Here is a 16,990-nt window from a genome sequence, read left to right on the forward strand (position 1 = left end):
TGCACAGAGAGAGAGAGAAAGAGAGAGAGAGAGGGAGAGAGAGAGAGTAGGTGGTGGGATAAGATCAGTGTGGGTGAGTACCATAACGCTTAAAATACATCAGCGAGTTTGAAACAGCATTGTGCTTTGCTTTTGAACTGACTGGAACCGCGATTGATTACCTCGCTGAGCGCGCGCTCAGCTACCACCTCCCGCCAGTTGTATGGGAGTGGCGACAAGCCTACATCATCGTGAAAGCATTGTCACCTAGCGATGCCTCACTGATTTCGTGCATTGGCTTGACTAATGTTGTTACCCGCGTCCACTCGTAACCTAATGACAGTTCTTCGCATGAACTTGGTAAACTCGTTAAGAGCCTACGAGGTGTTATGCTTTTAAGGTCGAGGCAGCAGAGGAATACACCTCGGGGCGTTTGCTGGCAGATATTTATAGTGTTCGTGATGATAGCTGAACGCTTAGAGAATTTCACTCTGCCGCTCGTGACTGAGGTGCAACCAGTTTGAGAGCGCAGCGATCCACTCGCTACTCTCCAGAAGGGATGAAATCGCGGAGAGACAAGCTGAAGATTCCCTCCCTCACGTTGGAGTAAGTTTAGCATATTTTTAATATTAAAAGGGAAACCTCGCTGACGGGATAACTCTCTGATTTACATGATAAATAACGGAGGGCGACGGAAAGAAGGGAAGTCCCTTGCCTCGCGAGCGAGTCGATTAGGAAGTGCTCTGAAAACGCGCACCAACTAGCGAATTACGTACGGAACTCGTTTTGCTCATTGATGCTGGCATTGAACAGTTATTCATGAACTTTTCGACATAAACATAATTTAGAGGAAGATTTCTGACACATAAACATATAGTTTTAAAATGGAATAACGCGTTGTAGTGGTGAAAAGACCGCTGATGGTGTGCATACATTGTTTTAAAGGACATGTAGCCAAGAATGCATAATGTTATTTGTAATAAAGCATTGTCGAATAAATGGGAGACGATCATTTGTGACAGAAAGCGTCTCCTTATAAAGATCTGCTGAACTGATAAACAAAGGTGCGTGGTGGCGACTACAGCAGGATGAGACACGCACGTTTTAAGCAATGTGTTGCTCCCAATTGTCTCATTTGCATACTGTTGTGCTTGCTTATCAGAATGTGGTCCATTGCAGCCTCTGGACTGAGAGCTGCGCCAGATTGTGATTTTTACAGGACAAATATGTCCATTTCGAACGAATGAACTCAATTAGACCAATATGCAGTTTTGAATTAATTAACTCAATTAGACCTTTATGCAGTGTTTGAATTAATGAAGTCAATTAGAATTATATGCGTGTATGTGAGTGAATGTGTGAGTGTGTGTGTTTGTGTCAGTGTTTCTGTATTGCTGGTGCACTAAACATTGCAACAATAGGGATTTGTTTGTTTATTGGGTGAAAAGAGAGAATGCAGAACAGCAGAGCAGTGTGTGAGTGTGTGAGTGTGTGTGTGTGTCTGTGTGTGAGAGAGTGTGTCTGTGTGTGTGAGTGTACGCGCGTGTGTGTGTGTGCGCGAGTGTGTCTGTGTGTGTGAGTGTATGCGTGTGTGTGTGTGTGTGTGTGTGCGTGTGTGTGTGTGTGTGTGTGAGTGTGGTCTGTGTGTGTGAGAGTGTGTGTTTGTGTGTGAGAGTGTGTGTGTGAGTGTGTGTGTGTGTGTGTGTGAGTGTGGTCTGTGTGTGTGAGAGTGTGTGTGTGTGTGTGTGTGAGAATGCGTGTGTGAGTGTGTGTGTGTGTGTGTGTGTGTGGCCATGGAGATATGTTCTGGTGTGCAGGTCTGTGGTCACTCTGGGAAGCTGCAGAAAGCCAGTCTGGGGAGTGTAGGCTGGGCTTGTGTCTTGGGTGTGTAGGCTGGGCTTGTGTTGTGTCTTGGGTGTGTAGGCTGGGCTTGTGTTGTGTCTTGGGTGTGTAGGCTGGGCTTGTGCCAGTCTTGGGAGTGTAGGCTGGGCTTGTGTCTTGGGTGTGTAGGCTGGGCTTGTGTCTTGGGTGTGTAGGCTGGGCTTGTGTCTTGGGTGTGTAGGCTGGGCTTGTGTCAGTCTTGGGAGTGTAGGCTGGGCTTGTGTCTTGGGTGTGTAGGCTGGGCTTGTGTCTTGGGTGTGTAGGCTGGGCTTGTGCCAGTCTTGGGAGTGTAGGCTGAGCTTGTGTCTTGGGTGTGTAGGCTGGGCTTGTGTTGTGTCTTGGGTGTGTAGGCTGGGCTTGTGTCTTGGGTGTGTAGGCTGGGCTTGTGCCAGTCTTGGGAGTGTAAGCTGGGCTTGTGCCAGTCTTGGGTGTGTAGGCTGGGCTTGTGCCAGTCTTGGGAGTGTAGGCTGGGCTTGTGCCAGTCTTAGTAATGTAGGCTGGGCTTGCCTGTGTTTATTTAGTAGGTGGACATTTCTGGTTAAGATAGTTATGCAGCTTGATTGACTGCTAGTGTTGGTCCTTTCTGTGCAGAGCAAACACCCTTCACCTGCTTCTATACATTCTCAAAGATGCTGAAACAGCAATGTAGTGCCCACCTGCAGGTCAGCCTTTTGTGATAGTACCCACCCATATGATAGTGCCCATAGTACCCACTTGTATGATAGTGCCCATAGTACCCACCCGTATGATAGTGCCCACCCGTATGATAGTGCCCATAGTACTCATCCGTATGATAGTGCCCATAGTACCCACCCGTATGATAGTGCCCATAGTACCCACCCGTATGATAGTGCCCACCCGTATGATAGTGCCCACCCGTATGATAGTGCCCATAGTACTCATCCGTATAATAGTGCCCACCCGTATGATAGTGCCCATAGTACTCATCCGTATGATAGTGCCCATAGTGCCCACCCGTATGATAGTGCCCACCCGTATGATAGTGCCCATAGTGCCCACCCGTATGATAGTGCCCACCCGTATGATAGTGCCCATAGTGCCCACCCGTATGATAGTGCCCATAGTGCCCACCCGTATGATAGTGCCCACCCGTATGATAGTGCCCATAGTGCCCACCTGTATGATAGTGCCCATAGTGCTCACCCGTATGATAGTGCCCATAGTACCCACCTGTATGATAGTGCCCACCCGTATGATAGTGCCCATAGTGCCCACCCGCATGATAGTGCCCACCCGTATGATAGTACCCACCCGTATGATAGTGCCCACCCGTATGATAGTGCCCATAGTGCCCTCCCGTATGATAGTGCCCATAGTGCCCACCCGTATGATAGTACCCACCCGTATGATAGTGCCCACCCGTATGATAGTGCCCATAGTGCCCACCCGTATGATAGTGCCCATAGTACCCACCTGTATGATAGTGCCCACCCGTATGATAGTGCCCATAGTGCCCACCCGTATGATAGTGCCCATAGTACCCACCTGTATGATAGTGCCCATAGTGCCCACCCGCATGATAGTGCCCACCCGTATGATAGTGCCCATAGTACCCACCCGTATGATAGTGCCCACCCGTATGATAGTGCCCATAGTGCCCTCCCGTATGATAGTGCCCACCCGTATGATAGTGCCCACCCATATGATGGTGCCCATAGTGCCCACCCGTATGATAGTGCCCATCCGTATGATAGTGCCCACCCGTATGATAGTGCCCATAGTGTCGCCTGGGAGACAGGAATATCGCCTGGGAGACGGGGGTGTCGCCTGGGAGACGGGGACTGTCCGCTCTGCAGTTTTTCCAGTACCCCCTCATCACTATGACAACCCCCTCATCTTCCTGCAGCGCAGTCGCTGTGGCTACACACACACACACACACACACACACACACACACACACATGCCCACGCATACAGCAGTACACAGTGTTGAGCTCACACACACACACACACACACACACACACACACACACACATGCCCACGCATACAGCAGTACACAGTGTTGAGCTCACACACACACACACACACACACACACACACACACACACACATGCCCACGCATACAGCAGTACACAGTGTTGAGCTCACACACACACACACATGCCCACGCATACAGCAGTACTCACTGACTCAGACATTCCTAGTCAAATGCACACCAGTATGCATGCCCATAAAACCTCACACACAGCGCACGCGCACACGCACGCACCCACACACACACACACACACACACACACCAACATATAGCAGCATGCACTGACAGATCTGCCTGGAAAAATATACACTTGTATGCATGCCCACAAAATCTCACAGACCCAGAAAACCATAAACACACACACACACACACACACACACACACACACACACACACCCCAAAGTGAAAGTGAAATGCACATCTCTAGCTTAAGTGCTAAACATCTGCAAAACACATCATCTGGAAAAGACAGCTTGCTGCATATTATACAGTGTGGTGGATGAAGTAATCACAATGTGTTGGTAGCGTTAGCTTGCTGCATATTATACAGTGTGGTGGATGAAGTAATCACAATGTCTTGGTAGCATTAGCTTGCTGCATATTATACAGTGTGGTGGATGAAGTAATCACAATGTGTTGGTAGCGTTAGCTTGCTGCATATTATACAGTGTGGTGGATGAAGTAATCACAATGTCTTGGTAGCGTTAGCTTGCTGCATATTATACAGTGTGGTGGATGAAGTAATCACAATGTGTTGGTAGCGTTAGCTTGCTGCATATTATACAGTGTGGTGGATGAAGTAATCACAATGTGTTGGTAGCGTTAGCTTGCTGCATATTATACAGTGTGGTGGATGAAGTAATCACAATGTGTTGGTAGCGTTAGCTTGCTGCATATTATACAGTGTGGTGGATGAAGTAATCACAATGTGTTGGTAGCGTTAGCTTGCCGAAGGCTACTCTGATGCCTCTACAGACATGCAGTTGGAAGAACACCTGTTGTGTCCTAGTCAGCACAGTATCAGCACAGTGTGTGTGTGATAATACAGACATTTCTCTGTTTGATTTGATCAGTCCTCCTTGCTGGTAGCTGCTTTGTGATCGGTCAGTATTGATTCCCTGCAGTATGAGCACAGGGGTCAGACAGAAAAGTAGTCTTGGTGCGGATAGATTCATTTTGAGGTCATTTCAGGGCAAACAGCCGACAGGCTGGCAGGACTAATAATAACATGTTACACATGGGTGATAACCTTACAAGGCTAGGTTACACCAGACCATGCCAATCAATTTCAGTCTGGAAAAAAAAGGTATCTCCACAGAGCAAAAAAAACCTGCCTGTAGACCCAAGTTTGGCTGGGCTGAACTGGTTCTCAGCATATTACATAATTCTACGGTTCAGTGATATGTGACATACTCTGAATGGATAGTCATGTTAATGGAACAGAACAGAAAGCCCAAAGCTGTGTCCTCGTGTGAGCCTGAACAAGAGCGGACCTGCTGTGAAGGAACACGCAGTGACATGTCGTATTGGCCAGCAGTGACATGTCGTATTGGCTTTTTCACACAGTGACATGTCATATTGGCTTTTTCACGCAGTGACATGTCGTATTGGCCAGCAGTGACATGTCGTATTGGCTTTTTCACACAGTGACATGTCTTATTGGCTTTTTCACGCAGTGACATGTCGTATTGGCCAGCAGTGACATGTCGTATTGGCTTTTTCACACAGTGACATGTCATATTGGCTTTTTCACGCAGTAACATGTCGTATTGGCTTTTTCACGCAGTGACATGTCGTATTGGCCAGCAGTGACATGTCGTATTGGCTTTTTCACGCAGTGACATGTCGTATTGGCCAGCAGTGACATGTCGTATTGGCTTTTTCACGCAGTGACATGTCGTATTGGCCAGCAGTGACATGTCGTATTGGCTTTTTCACGCAGTGACATGTCGTATTGGCCAGCAGTGACATGTCGTATTGGCTTTTTCACGCAGTGACATGTCATATTGGCTTTTTCTGGCTGGCTGGCAGACAGAAAGACAAACTCACAGGCAAATGGACAATTCAACTAAAAGAAAGCCTGGCCAGGAAGTGTAAACATTTTCATAGTGAGTTAGCATAGCAACGCTGCTGTCACAGGGTGGAAAGAAGCAGCTCTGTTTGCATGATCTATGCAGGGTCTATGCAGTCACTTGAGGCTAGGGGGCCTGACACCATGACTGTGTATAAGATGCATAAACTCCTCGATCATCCCTGGTTATTTGTGTATAAAGATAGTAGTTACTATTACTCATAAGCTCTATCATCCACTGGTTATTTGTGTGTAAAGATAGTAGTTATTGTTACTCATAAGGTTACTCATAAGGTGTCCTTTTGCACTGGAGCTTCATTGTTTATCCTCATTTCTAAGTCACTTGGACTAAAAGCTTCAGCTAAATTCATAAACGCTGTAGATGTAAACAGGTGGCCTATCAGTAAAGCAGATAGTCGCACATATGCTTACGCATGGTCCCAGATCAGCAGAGAGATGTATAGATGTATAGGTGTATGTATAGACGCATTACTACATGAGGAGCCTGATAACGCCCACATAATGTATGGTTCCCATTCAGACATGTTCACTATCTGTGGTGGGCTCCTTCCCTGCACATGCTCAGTTGAGTGTGGCGCCTCTTTCTGCTCTGTACTGGTAAACTGGAGCCAGCGCACTACAGACTAACCCTTTAACATACACGACTTAGAGGTGGACTTGCTGACCAGCAGAGAGGCTTAAAGACAGATAGATTGACCAGCAAAGAGACAAAGAGACAAGCAGAGTGACAGGCAGGCATACAATCAGACAGACTGATTTACAGGTAGAGACAGATTGGCCAAGAGACAGACAGACAAGGTCTATTACAGAGCAGCACAGGCCCAGTGGGTGGATACAGAGCAGCACAGATCCAGAGCAGCACAGGCCCAGTGGGTGGATACAGAGCAGCACAGGCCCAGTGGGTGGATACAGAGCAGCACAGATCCAGAGCAGCACAGGCCCAGTGGGTGGATACAGAGCAGCACAGGCCCAGTGGGTGGATACAGAGCAGCACAGGTCCAGTGGGTGGATACAGAGCAGCACAGGTCCAGTGGGTGGATCCAGAGCAGCACAGATCCAGAGCAGCACAGGTCCAGTGGGTGGATACAGAGCAGCACAGGTCCAGTGGGTGGCTGAGCGCTGAATGATCCATGTGACCGTTGTCTTGCCTTGCAGTTTGTCCCCCACATGCCAGAGCCCCACCATCGTCAGTCCCTGCAGCCCATGCAGCCCCTGCAGCCCTTTACTAACCTTGCATCCATGGAGGTAAGACATCACACACACACACACACACACGCACACACACACATATGCACACACACACACACATACACACACACACACACACACACACACACATACTGTACACACACACACACACACGCACGCACATATGCACACACACACACACATGCACATTCACACACACACACATACACACATACACACACGCATGCACACACACACGCACGCACACACACACATGCACACACACACACACATGCACACACACACACACATGCACACTCTCACACACACACACACACACATACACATAGATAGATAGATAGATAGATAGATAGATAGATAGATTTATCGCAAACAGAACAAGGAAGCACACATTCAAACAAATAGCAAAAAACTATAATTTTGAAATTACAGCTATAAAAAATATCCACCAGAAGTATATCCTCCAGAAATCTACAGGGAGCTGACATGCCTAAATAAGATCTGCAATCCTCACACACCCACTCATGCATGCACACCTTTACTGCTTACAGACATGGCTAAATAAGAACCACATACACACATACCCGCACACACGTGCCTAAATAAGCACCACATACACAATGTTGTCTTGAGAACACAGCAGTTCTTTTCTAACTGGGTTTCCCTTGAAACCACATACACACACACGCTGTGGTCAGAAAGCACCATGAAACCGGAGCCAAGGACAGCTCTGTTTGCCGTGATCAACACAACGCGAGTGCAGTTAGTTTATTATCTGTCTCTGAAGTCTGTTTCCTCTGTGTGCTTGCGATGATGTTGTGTAGTAGCCCGTAATGACATCCTGATGTACTGATGTATGTAGTTAGTAATGTCATTAGATGCGATGATGTTGTGTAGTAGTCCGTAATGACGTCCTGATGTATGTAGTCAGTAATGTCATTAGATGCGATGATGTTGTATAGTAGCCCGTAATGACGTCCTGATGTATGTAGTTAGTAATGTCATTAGATGCGATGATGTTGTATAGTAGCCCGTAATGACGTCCTGATGTATGTAGTTAGTAATGTCATTAGATGCGATGATGTTGTGTAGTAGCCCGTAATGACGTCCTGATGTATGTAGTCAGTAATGTCATTAGATGCGATGATGTTGTATAGTAGCCCGTAATGACGTCCTGATGTATGTAGTCAGTAATGTCATTAGATGCGATGATGTTGTATAGTAGCCCGTAATGACGTCCTGATGTATGTAGTCAGTAATGTCATTAGATGATGTTGTGTAGTAGCCCGTAATGACGTCTTGACGTCCGTATGTATGTAGTCAGTAATGTCATTAGATGCGATGATGTTGTGTAGTAGTCCGTAATGATGTCCTGATATATGTAGTCAATAATGTCATTAGATGATGTTGTGTAGTAGCCCGTAATGACGTCCTGACGTCCTGATGTATGTAGTTAGTAATGTCATTAGATGATGTTGTGTAGTAGCCCGTAATGACGTCCTGATGTATGTAGTCAGTAATGTCATTAGATGATGTTGTGTAGTAGCCCGTAATGATGTCCTGACGTCCTGATGTATGTAGTCAGTAATGTCATTAGATGATGTTGTGTAGTAGCCCGTAATGACGTCCTGATGTATGTAGTCAGTAATGTCATTAGATGATGTTGTGTAGTAGCCCGTAATGACGTCCTGACATCCTGATGTATGTAGTCAGTCAGTAATGTCATTAGATGCGATGATGTGTAGTAGCCCGTAATGACGTCCTGATGTATGTAGTTAGTAATGTCATTAGATGATGTTGTGTAGTAGCCCCTAATGACGTCCTGATGTATGTAGTCAGTAATGTCATTAGATGACCAGGTGTCTGGAGAGACACTGATGCTACTAGATGCTATCAGTAGCTTTCATCACAAATGAGGTGAGTAATGAAAGCAGTTGGGAGATGAAAGACAAAAACTGTTTCAAAATAAAAGTCCTCACCACAATATTTCACTGTTAAACAATTTAACCCTTTAAACTACTGAACTTTTTAACTGTTCAGCCATTGTAACTGTTACTTGTCATCAACTATGACTCCTACCCACTGTAGCTAGTTAGCATGGTTAGCATAGTTAACATGTTAACATTGCTAGCATTGCTACCATTGTTAACATTTTTAGCAAAACTGCTAAAAATTATAAGCTAAGTTAGCTAAGTCACATGGTTAGCATAGTTAGCATAATTACTAAACATGATTAGCGAAGTTAGCTAAGTCACATGGTTAGCATAGTTAGCATGTTAGCATATTAGCATGCTAGTTAGCATAGTTAGCATAACTGTTAAAAATGATTAGTGAAGTTAGCTAAGTCACATGGTTAGCATAATTAGCATGTTAGTTAGCATAGTTAGCATAACTAATAAAAATGATTAGCTAGGTTAGTTAAGTCATATGGTTAGCATAGTTAACATTTTAACATTGTTAGCATGCTAGTTAGCATAGTAACTTGGTTAACATTATTATCTTTGTTAACATAGTTAGCATAACTACTAGCAAACATTGGAGCCATTCCAACTGTTAGTTGTCGTCAACTATCTGCCTAAATAATTTTCAACCATTTCAATTATCAACCTATTTAACTGTTCAGTCATTCCAACTATATTAAACCTTATCTACCAAGCAAATAATTTAACCATATGAACTCATCATATTTTTGCATTTTCATGCACTGTATTTCCTTCAGGAAATGCTTTTCTAGTTTAACTATTTAAACTGCTCAAGTATTTAACTGTTCAGCCATTCCAACTGTCAGTTATCATCAACTATGCCTCCAGCCAACTATATTAAACCAACACCTACCTAACATCCAACATAGCAACCATTGAAATAAAGCATCTATGTCAGTTTCCATAGCAACAAATATGATTATCCTAGCAACCATCATAGAAACAGCAGCATTGCAATAACCATGTAGCATTGCAATAACCATGTATACCTAAGCAAAACCATTGTAACTATCTCTACATTATCTGTTTTAACACTGTATTTTACATCATATGTTTTGCATTGCCATGCACTGGTAATTGCACGGAATTACATTTTCTAGTTAGAGTGCATGACAACGCAATCTGCTGTTATCCGATTTCTTCTTCTTCTTCTTCTTCTAACGCTTTTTCTGCGTTTAATGCGGCTTCAACCGTTTAACGTAGAAACTTCATTCAAACTGCGTTACGTAGGTCTTACTTAGGACAGGTGGGGAATGTATTTTTCATATTTGTAACTTTTATACTTTTTGAACTATTAATTAAAAACTATTAAAAAATGTCCCCATAGACTTAACATTGGCGATTATGGCATCACAATAGGGAACTTGGAATCCTATGCCAAGTGTTCCAGCCAGAGCCATATGGTTCCGGCCACCTCCAGCAACTGTCTGTCTCAGGCTTTAAAGGCCGTGTTGCAGGGTTCATTTTCCAACGAATTTGCACAATTTGCTTGTTGTTAATAAACATTTAAACTGTTATCCATTGTATTTGATGTTGTTGGGTATCACAAAACGGAATATAATACGAAAAAGCAGGTACTATTTCACAGCATTTGAAGTGATTCTCCTTTCCCCCACAATGCATTGCATTACGTCACCTTGGGGAGGCTACAGACCAAAGCCCACCTTGAGACCCTTGAGAGTAACGAGAGAGGAGTAAAGAGAGACGAGTAAGGGAGTGTTCAGCAGTAGATAGATAGCGCAGATTATAGATAAATAGATAGGCTATAGATAGCCTAGATATGTATATAGACAGGTAGATAGATAGCTAGATAGATCATGTCATATGCTGGTCACGGAGGATCTCCTCGACCAGCGGCCAAAATGCACTCCTTCCCTAGTTACTGCAGCTCTCCACCACAGTTTCCATCGGGACGGCACAGCCCACACAAGCACCTGCAAAACTGCGACTTGCCCATATTATCTTTGGTAAGCCGTACCCTGACGATGTCAATGGCAATCAATCACGAGCAGTAGTTATCGAAAATATTCATGCTGAAGACACGACCAGCCTAATCGGCGGCGGCTAGAAGCTAAGTTTGCAACAACTGGGGTGGCTCACAGGTGGGACTAAAAAGTTAGCCCATAGCTAGCTATCATGATGCTTTATATTCTGATCTTCTGACTAAGTTTGCCCGGTAGCCTACTTATCTGAACTAACGACATGATCACTATCACTAGATATAAAGAAAATGTTGACTTTCACTCGGTACTGTTCAAGGACAGTAACAAAAAAAGTGTCGTAACGTTATAAGCATAATGCATTGAACTGAATAGGTGCATTATGTAGCCTCATAACGAGGCCTCTCAAATTCAGAAAATTGCATTAAACTAAAATCGGAAGACATTGTTATCTTTGTTAGACCATAGGGTCGTTGTCATATAAATGCTGTAAAGTGTAAATATACAAACTTTATGTTGAAAGTGTAACCGCGACCGTTTCCCATAGGAATGAATGTAAAACATACCCTCTAAAACGAGACCTCCCGAAATTCTGAAAAATTACTAAATTGATATCAGGCACCGTTATTACCATTGGTAGATCATAGGGTAGCTGTGATATAAATGCTGTGAGGAAATTCGAAGTGTAAATATACAAACTTTATTTTGAAAGTGTAACCGCGATGTCCATTGAAATGCATTGAAATGAATGAAGCGCAAATCATGTAGTCCCCAAAGTGACGTCATCACCGAATTGCGTAAAAAAAAAACCGCTAATGCTAAAAACAACAAAAACTGGCATTTAACACCATTTGGAGACATTTTTAAAAATGATATACATATATTGAGTGCTTTATGTACCCATTAATCAACAGTGGTGGTTAACCTGCAACACAGGCTTTAAGCATACAATCTGGCTCTCTTAAGACTACAGATCCTGTTCAACTGTTTCCTCTGCCCACAACTGTTTCAAAATAAAAGTCTCCACTACAGTAATTCCATATTAAATAATTTAACCATTTAAACTATCCAACTATTTAACTGTTCAACTATTCCAACTGTCAGTTATCATCATCTATGCCTCTAGCCTACTATATTAAACCACCACCTACCTAGCAACCAATTTAGCAACCATTGAAATTAAGCATCTATGTCAGTTTCCATAGCAACCAAGATGATTATACTAGCAAACCACTGTAGTAACTCCTTTATTATGACCGCCGCGCAGCTATAGGTTTAGTCAGATTTATTTATTTTTTTTTTCTTTTTCGCATGTCCAAATTTCCGTCAATGATTCCCGGGACACTGAAAGACCGGGGTAGACGAAACTTGGTGGGCATGTAACCCCATATGGATAGCATGGAACCATCGTTTTTCGTTTTGATCTGTAGCCCCCCCGCTGGACTGCACCCCCCGAAAGGAGGGTAGGGCAGACACAGTTTTCTGTGAATATCTCGAGAACCGTAAGGTTTAGGAGGACCATTTTTTTTTTGTATGTTGATCTCAAGGGGCCATGTCAACCCATTCCATAACCACTCATTTCATGTATAGCGCCACCTAGTTAAACACAAAAAAGTAAAAATGAGGTGTTGTAATCGCAGGTATCTGTGACCTAACATAGTCAAAACTGCATGAAATTGGAAGTGTAGGATCATTATGACACCCTCTGAATGCACGCCAAGTTTCGTGGAATTCCGTTCATGGGGGGCCACACAATAAATTATGTTACTATACACCAACTGGCCTGTAGGTGGCTGGAGACAGTTTTCTGTGAATATCTCGAGAACCGTAGGGCCTAGGAGGTCCACCTTTTTTTTGTATGTTGATCTCAAGGGGCCATGTCAACCCATCCCATTACCACTTATTTCATGTATAGCGCCACCTAGTTAAAAATTAAAAAGCAAAAAATTAGGTGTTTTCATCACAATATCTCTGGCTGAAATGGTCAAAACTGCACGAAATTGAAAGTGTAGGATCATTATGACACCCTCCGAATGCATGCCAAGTTTTGTGTACTTTCGTTTATGGGGGGCCTTACAATAAAACAATTTATGTGTACATTTAGTGACGTATACCAACAAGGATTCCCGGGACACTGAAAGACCGGGGTACACAAAACTTGGTGGGCATGTACCCCCACATGGATAGCATGGAACTGTCATTTTTCGTTTTGATCTGTAGCCCCCCCGCTGGACTGGACCCCCCGAAAGGAGGGTAGGCCAGACACAGTTCTCTGTGAATATCTTGAGAACTGTAGGACCTAGGATGACCATTTTTTCCGTATATTTGCCTCCAGGGGTCATGTTAACCCAGTTCATGTGCACACATGTGCACAAACAGATACACACACACACACACACATTCAAAGTAATCATACTTATGACCAGGGCCGGCCCGAGGCATAAGCGAACTAAGCGGCTGCTTGGGGCCTCCTGGCCACCAGGGGGCCCCCAATCGAGTTTCTTTTTTTTTTTTTACATAATAAATAACGTAAACAAGTGACATCAATGAATGAATAAATGAAACAATTATCATTCAAATCAAGAAAATTATGATTTCATGATTAATATGCCTGCCTACTGCTACTGTGTCTGCCAGCCTTTGAGTCACGCGCATAAAGTAGACACCTCGGGTGCATATACAATTCGTGCAGACACTGCATCAAGTTCAACAATCGGAAGAGACGGTAATGTTCAGACAAGTCACAAAAAAGGACGTATCCCTCTGGTGCCGAAAACAGAATGAAGAAAATGACAGAGGAGGAGAAAAACGAGCAAGATACAGGTATGTTTTGCATGATTATTTACAGTATGTTTTGTGCTTGAGGTAGCTAGCTAGCTGTCATGATCGATCTAATATAAGCCATCACCAGAGCTAAATCTCCGCCATCAACAGAGAAATGTCTCCCATTAATATATATCTAGATGTATTTCAGATGTCAAGGATATTGGGATTGTTTTGGATGTTCAATCAAGCATGTACCCTAGCTCTAGGTGGGCTTATTATGTCGTAAATTAAAGTTAGCTAGCTGACTGAAGTGGACATTAGCACTACAGTAGCTACATGAAAACGTAGCTGAAGGCAAATTTACCACAGAGGGATTGTTTCTGATTTCGCACCTGAAAGTGTTGATAGTTTATTACTGCTCTATAATTTGTGACATAGTGGTAAGTCTGATAGCAACAACAGACTAAGCCCAGGCTCCCAGTCCCAACCCAACCCACTGACTAGCGCGACTCTGGGCATCGGTAACGTTCCAGCTTCATAGGCAAAGATGGAACAGTACGTCCGCTCTGCTCTAAGATCTTTGGAGAGAGATGGTAGTGTTTGAGAAAATATACCATGTTGGGTGGGGAGACTTCTGTGATGAAAATAAATTTACATTTGATTAAGATAGTGGCAAGTGATGTAGCGGTGCTACCCTAATATTTAGGCTGCAGTAGATCACCATGTTAAGCGTTCACCATACTGCAATTAAGTATACTCTTTTGAGTATGCCTCATTTGCCAATAGAATATGAATTGTTACATGTGGAATTGCTTGTTATTTGAGTGTAAGTAATGATAGCAAAATAAACTCATTCTGCTCGATCAATTATGCACTTATGCAATATTTTTTTTTTTTCAGAGACACTGTTGAAGTCCTTTGGAGCACATCTCTACCTCTACCTAACTCTACCTACCAGAAGGTGAGGTTTTCTTGATGGCAAATGGTTACATAGCCTGTTAATATGACACGACACATTTAACATCGTTTTTTTTTTTTATTTATGTATTTATTTAATCATTGCAGATTCGTCCACTGCAGAGTTGCAGATGCCTAAAAACCAGGAACGAAGTAGGAATAATTATCTATTTTTTGGGACATTTGTCTATTTTGTTTTTATTTTGTAGTTGAAAATTGCTCATTTAATGCACATTTGCGGATTTGTTCAGCAAATCTGTTGAAAAACAAGTCATTAAACTGAAACAAATACAAATGCTGTTGTATTTTGTTATTTGTCAATTCAACTTCAGTAAACCACCCTTAGTGCTTCACTTTGAATATGAATGTTTCAAATAAATCTGTGATTTTAGTACCCTCTAAGATTAAAAGGTGACAGGGTTGGTGTAAATAACAACTATATTAATACATTGGTTTACCAAGCACATGGGGCCAGAAGTCTAGATTGGAGCCCCAAAACATTTTTGGCATGTGAGCAAGGATGGATTACTGAATGAGCCTACCGAGCCCAAGAGGTCAAGGGACCCTGAACCCCAAGTAGTTGTGTGAATTCACTACCAATAAGTCAAAAAGCAAAAGGCTATGAATCTGAACAAATTTAGGTACTGCCCTTCTCCAGCTGACCATCCCAAAAATGCACCAGAATACAGGAAATCACATCTAACCCCCCCCCCCCCACACACACACACACACCCGTTTGTACCCACATTTGCACAAAGAGGGTAGGGGGAGAGGGTCCTTATGCATCTGTGTCCAGGGGGACAGTAGTTCATAATCAGTCGCTGTATTAATACATAACCTCACTGTATTCATTTATAATATGACATTATAGTGTGAAGTTGTCAATTATCACCAAGGACAGGTGACTGCGTTGTGACCAAATCAAATTCTGCTTAGGGCCCCCAAAAGGCTTGGGCCGGCACTGCGTATGACACATACTCACACAGTAGACATATGTACGCTTCCATGCACAGGCACATACGCAGGCACACACACACACACACACACACACTCACACACACACACACACACACCCACACACCCACACACATAACATAAACATAACACAAACAATCAAGAATTTCTCATAATTATGAACAGGCAAGATGGAGGTGGGGTTGTATAAAATGAATTTTACATGTGAAATCTATGAACTAATCATGTTTTGGTACTTGTTGTCTAGCAGATACCAGTGAGAATTGAGTGTGGATAATGCAATTTAGTGAGACAGTTAGAATCATATAGGCCTTTCAGCGTAATTTCTTTTTGTGGAAAAAATGTGCTGGACTGGGCGGCGGTCATATTTTGTACCGCTCTGCGGTACATCTAGTTTCTGATAGTAGCCACCATGGACACCCTAGCAACAACCTAGCAATGACTTCAAGTATCCTAGCAACAGCCTAGCAACCACATTCACAGTTAAAACCTAGCAACCAACATCATTAACCTAGCAACCAGCATAGCAACCACCATAACTACTCTAGCAACAGTCAGTTGTCATTAACTTTGACTCCCGTCAACTGTTTCCTCTGCCCACAACTGTTTCCAAATAAAACTCCTCACTACAATAATTCCTTTTTAAATAATTTAACCATTTTAACTATCCGACTATTTAACTGTTCAGCCTTTCAAACTGTCAGTTGTCATCAACTATGACTCCCGCCAACTGTTTCGTCTGCCCACAACTGTTTCAAAATAAAAGTACTCACTACAATAATTCGCTATAAAATAATTTAACTATTTAAACTACTCAACTATTTAACTGTTGGGCCATTCCAACTGTCAGTTGTCATCAACTATGACTCCCCGCCAGCTTTTTTCTCTATCTGACCTCCATCTTTTTACCTAGATTATATTTTAGACAATATTCAACAATATTTCATTCAGCAGCCATTTTTACATTTTCATGCACTCGTAATTCCCTGGAATTACATTCTCTAGTTTCCTTGTGTGCTTTATTGTAAAGGCCTCTAATTACAGTGATGTCATGGTCCTCCTGATGACGTGGTGTGCTGTTTCCGATCTAGGGAACCTAATGCATCCTTTCAGGGGATGTTTTCTCACAACATCACTCAGCGCAGGGTCCAAGTGTTACGCCATTTCTCAACTGAACAGTCAGAGCTTTGAGCCCAGCACTGATTGGATTCCC

The 16,990-nt window shown here is 43.3% G+C and overlaps 1 protein-coding gene across 7 annotated transcripts in view; it reads left to right on the forward strand.

Moving 5' to 3' along the window:
• The first annotated feature begins 266 nt into the window (after positions 1–266).
• The window catches only part of mast3b (microtubule associated serine/threonine kinase 3b), a 152,370-nt gene continuing 135,646 nt past the window's right edge, over positions 267–16,990 (forward strand). For all 7 annotated transcript variants that reach the window (XM_076279195.1, XM_076279197.1, XM_076279198.1 and 4 more), the window contains exons 1-2: positions 267–585; positions 7,104–7,193. In XM_076279195.1, the coding sequence (XP_076135310.1) occupies positions 539–585; positions 7,104–7,193 (137 nt within the window). In that variant the 5' untranslated portion in view covers positions 267–538. The remainder of the gene's footprint in view (positions 586–7,103; positions 7,194–16,990) is intronic.

Source organism: Alosa pseudoharengus, unplaced genomic scaffold (assembly GCF_046254945.1).
Source record: "Alosa pseudoharengus isolate Yale_2024_CS ecotype anadromous, Long Island Sound unplaced genomic scaffold, YU_APseudo_1.1 YU_APseudo_1.1_scf_11, whole genome shotgun sequence".
NCBI lineage: Eukaryota > Metazoa > Chordata > Actinopteri > Clupeiformes > Clupeidae > Alosa > Alosa pseudoharengus.